General features: G+C 51.8%; 1 protein-coding gene and 1 long non-coding RNA gene across 5 annotated transcripts; one reads left to right on the top strand and one right to left on the bottom strand.

The window, feature by feature from the left end:
• Nucleotides 1–1,175: 1,175 nt before the first annotated feature.
• ID4 (inhibitor of DNA binding 4) lies at nt 1,176–4,554 on the bottom strand. Of its 4 annotated transcripts, none has more exons than XM_087737491.1 (3): nt 3,910–4,554; nt 3,071–3,129; nt 1,176–2,418 (listed from the first exon to the last, which is right to left on the bottom strand). In XM_087737491.1, the coding sequence occupies exons 1-2, from the start codon at nt 4,313–4,315 to the stop codon at nt 3,116–3,118; spliced, it is 420 nt and encodes a 139-aa protein (XP_087593617.1). In that variant the 5' UTR covers nt 4,316–4,554; the 3' UTR covers nt 1,176–2,418; nt 3,071–3,115. The 4 variants fall into 4 exon arrangements, with proteins under 4 accessions (XP_087593617.1, XP_087593595.1, XP_087593606.1 ...); XM_087737469.1 differs by having other exon boundaries at nt 3,917–4,554; XM_087737480.1 differs by lacking the exon at nt 1,176–2,418 and adding an exon at nt 2,479–2,652.
• Nucleotides 4,555–4,944: 390 nt separating this feature from the next.
• LOC148057515 (uncharacterized) lies at nt 4,945–6,393 on the top strand. Its single transcript, XR_015700007.1, has 2 exons — nt 4,945–5,150; nt 5,577–6,393. It is a non-coding gene; the product is annotated as an uncharacterized LOC148057515 (long non-coding RNA).
• Nucleotides 6,394–8,180: the final 1,787 nt, after the last annotated feature.

Here is an 8,180-nt window from a genome sequence, read left to right as displayed (position 1 = left end):
TTTTAAAAAACAAAACCAAATCCTCAAGCCGCTAAACTCAATGGGAGATTGCCCCGACCCGAAACAATGCGGGATTTGATACGCTCTCCCTTGAAGAGTAGTTCAGCGATTTATCAGCTCGCCCAGGATACACCAGCTTTGATATGTAGAAATTCTGCAAGCTAGTTTCATATTTTAAGACAGCACCTTTTGCTCGCTTCCTCTGCTGTGTAACAGAATACTGTGATTTGGCAACAGTGGATAGACGCAAATGAGGGTATTGAGAACTAATGTTACTGAAAAGCTGTATACAAAATAAGCTGAGCTATACAACCTAAAGTAAGCTTGAGACTACAAATATTAATAGGATAAACAAAGAAAACGAATGTAAATTTAAACTATTCCTTTGAAAAAATGTTGCTTTTCTTTTTTTAAACACCGTAACAATTCCCAAACTGCAGTAAAAAAATCCTACTGATAGCATTCTTACTGTCATCGAATTAGCTGGAGATGCAGGATGAGAGGTTCACGACTTAATTTTACAAGAACATGTATTTTGCTGGTTAAACTGCTACTACTATAACATCCAAGCTGAGGGAAAACAACACAGGGACCCCACTCCCCATCCCGCAAGTCAGGGCTCAGCCTGTGAAATGCCCCTGCCTTCAACGCATTTGCAGTGGCAGGAGGCTTTATGGTTTGCAGATGTGTTAGCCACTTTTTGATTTGATCTTTACACAATTATTTTGATTAATAAAATGTTCATCTTGTTGACATTATCGCTGTAGTCAATAGCTAATGACCCCAGTAGTTAATTTCCTTATAAATATTTAACTTCGTAGAAGTCATCCCTTGGGTTATAGTACTTTTGACACTTGCATAATCTGAAACAAATCCTCTCTTTTTTTAGTCAAACAGACCATGTCACACACACAGTTGGCTAGCTATTTACAAAGCACCCAATTAAATCCTACTTAATTCCCCCACTCTGAAAATCCCGTTTCACTAGTGCACAGGCTACTGATCACACAAGATGAGCACCTTTCACTGAGCCTGGATGCGAGTTTACAGTCTTTAAGACTTGGTTGTACAAAAGCCTGCTGTAAAATGAATTCGCCCATCAAATGGCATGTACAAAAAAAGTGAAGAGAATGCACAAATTCAGAGGATTGAAGAAATAAGCTGAAGAATCACAGTTAAAGACAGGTAAATCTAGTTTAATGTTCACATGTAGTAGTTACACATCACAGAGATTAAACAGGATTTTAACTGTAACATAGCTGCAGTGAAATGAAAGTCATTTTGTACTAGAAAAATAATCTTGAAGCAGTTATCAGATTTTTGGTCTACTTAAGTTCATTTTAAGATGAATTTACATCACTGATCGTAATGACTTTGCCCTTGCACCTTTCTGCAGTTCGGTATTAATACTCTTTGGACGAAGGAAACAGCAACTGTTTTTGTTAATGGTTTGCCCTTTGGTTGCAAGCAGAGAACTGTTTTCACTTTTTAAGCAATTAATAGGCTGTAGGAACACAAGTTTGCAGTAAAACCTTTTGGTGTTAAATGAAGTTCCAGCACAAATTTCTTGATCTGATGCAACAGCAGATTTTTAAAAAAGCTGATTAAAGATCTAAAGCATTGCCCCCATAATGCAAAAACTAGATAGAATTTGTTTTTCTATTCTCAGTAAAAAAACCACTACATCTTACTGCTACTTTTATAGAATGCACTAAAAACGCCTGTGCCTAAATGACAAAAGTGTACTCTCAAAATGTATTATAATACACTTACAAACATTTTAAGTCTAGATTGAGGAAAACATGTTTGTATGGACTCCAAACAAGTTTATTTGCAATTAGACATCTCATGCAATCATGCAGGACTACTAGCTATAGCTGTAACTTCCAACTCTAAACAACATTTGGGGACAAAAAAGCCCTAAACATTCAAGATATTTCCATATTAGCAGCTCCGTACTGGAGCCATAGTTTTCTAAAGAGATATTCCCACAGATTTAAAAAAAAAAACATACACACCTTTATAATATTTACAAAAAATATTTAATTAAAAATATTTTATAATTACAGTAGTCTATTAAAGCATATACTTTTTTCACACTTATAGAACATCTCTATATATACACAGTATGAAATGTCACTCATTTATCTATACAATATGTAACATTCCTGCAGGGAGAAGAAAGTTCCCTGGGCCCCAATAAAATCCATCTATTTTAAACAATAGATGTCAAATATATCTACAAATGCTCTGGTAGATTAGTAAAGCTTCAAGATCCAGCTGCTCGGTCCCTTAAAAGAGTTACAACGCGCTTCTAAAGTCTGGTTTAGGCTCGGGTCCTCTATCCCGGGGCAGAGTCGCCACTTTTCCTGCTCGAGTCCGAGACCCTCCTGCCACCGCGGGGGACACCGCTCGCATCTGGTCGGAAACGAAGAGAAGAGATGGGGGGCGGGGGGTGGGGGGTGGGGGGAGGGGACCGCTACGGACGTGCAAAACGGTGAAAAGGCTGGCTTCGCCGGGATGAAGCATGGGAACGGCTCGGGGGGGGTTGGATGGCTCCTTCCTCCGGGGCGGCGGGGCCGGGCCGGCCCCCCCCGCCCTCGCCGCCGCCCGCCCCCCGCGGTGCCTCTGCGCGGCGCCGCCGCCGCACACCTGTGGGAGAGGAATGAATAGAGGGGGTGTGTGAACCGCTCCGCTCCAGACCGGCTGGCGCCACCAACACAACACAAGACATGCTTGATCAACAACCCAAAACAAACCAGGTCAAACAACAACCGCAGCTCCCAGGCTGGGCCAGGCGGAGGGATGCGCAGCTGCACGCCGCAGCCAGAAGCGCTTCGGGGGGGAAGGGGGGGGGGGATGATTTAAAAAAAAAAACCAACCCTGGTAATTAAAGAAAATAAGATAACCACCCGGTAATTAAAAATAAAACCCCAAGCCTCCTGCAAATACTTCTCGCCGAGCTCAGGTCCCCCTCCAGCAGGCTTCCCGGCGGGATGCGGTGCGGCCCCGCCGAGCCCGGGCGCTGCGCTCCCCCCCGCCCCCCCGCCCGCAGACGCCCGGCACTCACCTGGGGAGCGGCGGTCAGCGGCAGAGGATGCTGTCCCCCGGCTTGTTAACAGAGCCAGCCTGCGCAGCAACGGAACGCGGCAAGTTAGAGGTGGGGGTTAAAAAAGAAAAGAGACGGAGATCGCCCCCCAGACCCCCCCGCCCGCGTACAGGGCACTGCCACAGCCCTGCCGGGGAGCGCTCACGGGAACCCCCGGCCGCAGGGGGTGGCCGGGCGGGCACCAGCCCGGGGGGACCGAGCAGAGGGGGCCGGGGCAGCGCTGCCGGCGGGCGGGCGCCCAGCGCCGGGCCCGGCGCGCCCGGGCGCGGGGGGGAGCCCCGGGGGCACGGGGCTGCCGGTGCACGCCGCTCCCCGCGCCTCGGCTGCAAGCGCCCCCGGGCTGCCGCGGGGGGTCCCGCGGCGGGGAGACGCTCCCCGTTTCCCCTCCCCAAAGGAAGCTGCGCCGAGGGCGTTAAATGTGCACAGCCCCCAAACCCGCTCATACTCGCTCCGCTCCGCGGAGGGCTGGGAAGCGCAGAGCGCCCGCGTCTGCTCCGGTGTGTGCGAACACGCCGATTGCAGCTACTCCCTCGAGAGGCTGCAATTACACGGTAAACACCGTGCGGGTGCCTGCCTGCACCGAGGGGATGCAGGCACCCACCGCGCAGCGCCGGGGCACTTCTGCGCCCGTCGGCCCCGTCCCCTCCGGGGGCTGCGGCCCCTCGGCAGAGCCACGGGGCCGGCGGCGGCGGCGAGGCAGCACCGGGGCGCTCCCGCGGCGGCCGGCGCCGACCGCCGGGCCATGCCGCTGCCCTCCTCCCCGCTCCGCACCCCGAACTGCGGGCTGGCGTGGCACGCACCTCTTACCGGGTCAGTGTTGAGGGCTGTCAGCGGGGTCCTGGGGGTGCCCGCGGGACAGCTGCCCGGGTGCAGGGCGGGCGGCTGCTGCTGCTGCCGGAGCAGCGCCGGGTGCGTCTCCAGAGCCAGCTGCAGGTCGAGGATGTAGTCGATGACATGCTGCAGGATCTCCACTTTGCTGACCCTCTTGTTGGGCGGGATGGTGGGCACCAGCTTCCTCAGCCGGCTGTAACAGTCATTCATATCGCACTGCAGGCAGAGCGCCGCCGGCTCCTCGCCCGACGGCGGGCCCCCCTTGCAGCCGCTGTGCTCGGCCAGGCACCGCAGGGCCGGGTGTCCCCCGCCGCCGCCCGCCACGCCGGGCTGCGCCTTGCGGCTGGGGTGCCGGACGGGACTCACGGCTTTCATGGTGCCGCAGGGAGGGAGGGAGGGAGACCTCCCTCTCCACCACCGCTGCCGCCTCCCGCGACCTCGGGCAGCCGCACACGCACCGCCCGCAACGCAACGGGAGTGGGGCACGGCCGCAGCCTCGCTGGCGTTACCGGCGGACTCCCCACCCCCCGGGGGATGTGAGAAGAGGTGCTCGCAGGGCCGTGCGACAACACCAGCACCGCCAAAACACCTCTCCTTCCGCAGCTGCGACCGCCTCTGCCACCGCCGCTGGCCGCGCCGCCCCTTATATAGCGCGGGGCGCGGGCGGGGCGCGGCGGGCGGTGCCGCGGCGGGGCAAGGCGAGCGCGGCGCGGGGAGCGAGGGGGGGCGCCGCGGCGCCGCGCCGCAGCCAATCAGGGCGCCGCGTCCCCCCTGGAACGCGGCGCCGGCCAATGGCGGCGGGGCCGGGGGGACGGCGGCCCTGCTGGAGGGGGCGGGCGGCTGGCGCTGACCCCCGCGGGGAGGAGGCGGCGGGGGGGGAGGAGGAGGAGGAGGAGGAGGAGGAGGAGGAGGAGGAGGCGGAGGAAGGCGGTGCCGGGGAGGAAGGACTGCGGGAATGCGGGCGGGACCCGCCGCCCAGCGGCTCCCGGCGCCGCCCCCGCGGTCCGGCGCGCTGCTCCGCGGGGGCGAGCGCAGCCCCGAGCGACCGGCGCCGCTCCCCGCCGCCCGCCCGCAGGCAGGCGGCCGCCCCCGCCCCGGGGAGGCGGGTGGCGTCTCCTCGGGTCGTGAAACGCGTTGTTATCCTCTCGGTGTCGGAGACCCAGCCCGGCTTCACACGTATTTTGAGGGACTTCGGGACGCCGGTATAAAGGCAGGGAAAATCCTAAGCAAAACTTGAGGGGGGGGGGGAGGGAGGGGGGGGGGAGAGGGGGAAGGAGGAGGGTTTAGGGACTTCAAGGAAAGCAGTGCCTGGGAACATTAAATTAGAGCACATAACTATTAAAAATGCATGGAGATGGAGTATTTAAAATTCCTCCATGACATATAATATTAATCCGTTTTATGTAAAATTCATACCTGTAACTTAATTTGGTCCATTAATGCACCAGATCACGTATTAGTAGATGTACCATGTTTTAAATATGATGCTGGAAATGTCCAGAGTTCTGTACTTTGAGACAGAGCATTAAAATTAACAGACACATACTCCCGAGTCCTGCTTAAGTCATCTTGTGGCAGATTGTAACCTTTTAATTTAATAATGCAGTGTTCAAACTTTCTGTTCATTCCTGCTAAGGATTAAGAGCCATTGCATATTTGAATGGGAGGCTGGTGGAAGAAACTGAGCGCCCGATCCTACAGATGCTGCAGCGCTTCGAGCTCTCTCTGAGTGAAGTAGGGCTGATCGCTTGGGCAAAGGACTGCAGGAAGGAGTAAAGGCTGCAGGATCTGCCCCTAAGCTTGTAGGTCAAAGCCAACAGAAGGGAGGAAATCCATAATGGTGATTAATGGTTGCATGTCCCCTCAATGCTTACTCACAACGGGTGGTATATAAAGGATACAGTGGGAAGCTGTCAAACCCAGAACTTGAATGAGCAGTGAGACTGGATCATCTGAAGTGTATAGTGAAGCACACTTTCATTCTCTCTCACCCTTTAAAAACATATGTTTTGAGGCTCTGCTTACAAATACTCACATTCTTGTTTTCCTTATTTTGTCCCATATTTACCGGTGCCATCCATGGCAGTTGGGCTCCTCTAGGCACAAAAACTAAGCGCGTGGTGTAAATGTTTGTCTGACTGAGGTCTAGATTTGTATGCTACATCATGACGACATGATGGGAAGACGTATTTCCATTAGCTACAGGTTGGATGACCCCAATTCTGCTGCACTCATTGCTTTTATTCTGTGAAACTCCACTCCCTGCAGCCTCCAAGTCTCACGAGGTGGAAATATATATGGGCCTTAAAGCATACATTATGGTTACACTTTGTTTCCTGGTAATATGGATAGTGTTGATGTGCTGTCTAAAAAAATATTATTTGTTAATTATAGTGAGCATGCAGGCTCAAATCTTGCTGGTCCCATTTAATTAAAATCTGCGTGAAACTAGATACACTGTAATATTGCGTTGTTCCGTTTGTACTGAATCCTGCCGGGGAGCTCGTCTGATCTCACTGGAAATCTCTGGGAAACCCCAGTATGTAACTGGTTCCCCTTTAGCTCTCCCAAAGCTAATTTGGACATATTATTTCTGTACACACACACAAACTCAGACACACACACACACACACTGTAGCAGCACTATAGCAAATCCACTGAGGCCACATTGGCTCTTGAAGATGATTCAGGATTTCTGGAAACCCGTGAAGAACCACGATATGCCGCAGACCTCTTTTTCCATCGGGCTACTTCCACCGCAGAGGGAACGAAGGGAAATCCGAGGGTCTGTAAGGATTGTTGAACTTGCGACGAGGACTGTGTGCATTCGCATAGCTAACGTATCACGGTAGAGGTATGTGGGAGAGGGAAAAACAGCCCTCCCCTCCAACTATGGCATAAATATTCAGGGGATTTCCTCTAGTAACTCCCTTTGATACATGGAGTTGATACACGCTAGTCCGACATGCTCTGCTGAACAATAGGCACCAATTCCCTGTTAACAACTGGCCTGCTTTTGCTCTCCTTGAAGTCAATGGGAGTTTTGTTATTGACTTAAGTGGGAGCAGGTTGGGCCGGCTGCTTTTTCAAAACTTAGATTGGATGTGCACCAGATGCTAAGTAAATTGCTCTAGAAACGGGTTGGAAACCCCAGAATGTTAGCCATGGAGGTAGGCCTAGTGAAACTCCTGATCCCTGAAGACCTACACAAGAGAGAGGGGCAGTGGCTGCTGTTCATGCTTTTGTCCTATTAACAGCAATATTTTTCATGACATGAATATATAGGGATTAACGCTCCTGTTTTTCACCAGACCAAGTCTGGATTTTTAAAATAAATTCTGTGCATCTTTAAGCATGTGGTCCCTTCCTGGCTGGCTGGAGGAGTTCATCTGTCTTGGCTGGGTTTTTCTCTGCTCTCTTCCCACATCCTGAGTCAAGATTCATTGCCATTGTAACCAGCTCTTGCAATATTATCACAAGATCCTTGGTAGTGCTTGAATGGACCAGTTTGGTCTATTAAAAGAGAATTGATGAGTTCAGATCACATCGTAGGTGCTCTCTGGAGCTTAAAAAGGCTGCTTTTGATTCAAAACCAAAGTAGAGCAAGCTAAAAATGAAAATGTAATGACTGGTTTTGTATCCTCTTTGTGATGAGGATAACCCCATTGAACTCAATGAGAATACTCTCAGGAGTAAAGGAGGTGGAATTTGTCGGCACAGGTCTGTATATAGGAAAACGCCATTGACTCCAGCTGAAAAAATAAACCTGAGACATTGACACTGCCTCTGGGCCATGGCACCAGGGGAGGGGGACGGTCCTTCCAAGCGCAGAACACAGGGGACGTTTCCTCCAGCACTCTGGATCCACAGATGTTTGTGCGTGATATGATGCCACTGAACCAACTGGTGCACGGGATAGTACCGCATTAGCTAAAATAGTCTCAGGACAGATAAAATTCGAAGGGAACACATTTAGGTATGCAGAGGGAAGCAAGCAGTCAACGTGGTTTCTTACACAAGGTTACTTGCTATACCTACCTTAAGAGGGCATGAAATGCACACAAATGCACAATGCATTTTTATTCTTAAGCAGGTTATGAAACAGTGGTTGAGTCAAGTGTCCCTGTTTTGGGGCTTGGGGCACACTGTATCGGAGCAGTGCGGTAAAATCCCAAGCTTTCCTTTGCTTGAGGCTGATAACTGGTGTGACAAGCTTCGTCCTGGTGGGCACAAAGATACG

Source organism: Nipponia nippon, unplaced genomic scaffold (assembly GCF_047370975.1).
Source record: "Nipponia nippon isolate SJK-2023a ecotype South Korea unplaced genomic scaffold, ASM4737097v1 scaffold_1, whole genome shotgun sequence".
NCBI lineage: Eukaryota > Metazoa > Chordata > Aves > Pelecaniformes > Threskiornithidae > Nipponia > Nipponia nippon.
This window is presented reverse-complemented; position numbering and strand designations above follow the sequence as displayed.

Excerpts from the sequence above, each read along its gene's own strand:
- ID4 (XM_087737469.1), bottom strand. The coding sequence starts at position 4,315 with ATGAAAGCCGTGAGTCCCGTCCGGCACCCCAGCCGCAAGGCGCAGCCC. Across the intron at positions 3,130-3,916 it reads CAGCCCTCAACACTGACCCG|GCTGGCTCTGTTAACAAGCC; the intron begins GTAAGAGGTGCG and ends GTTGCTGCGCAG.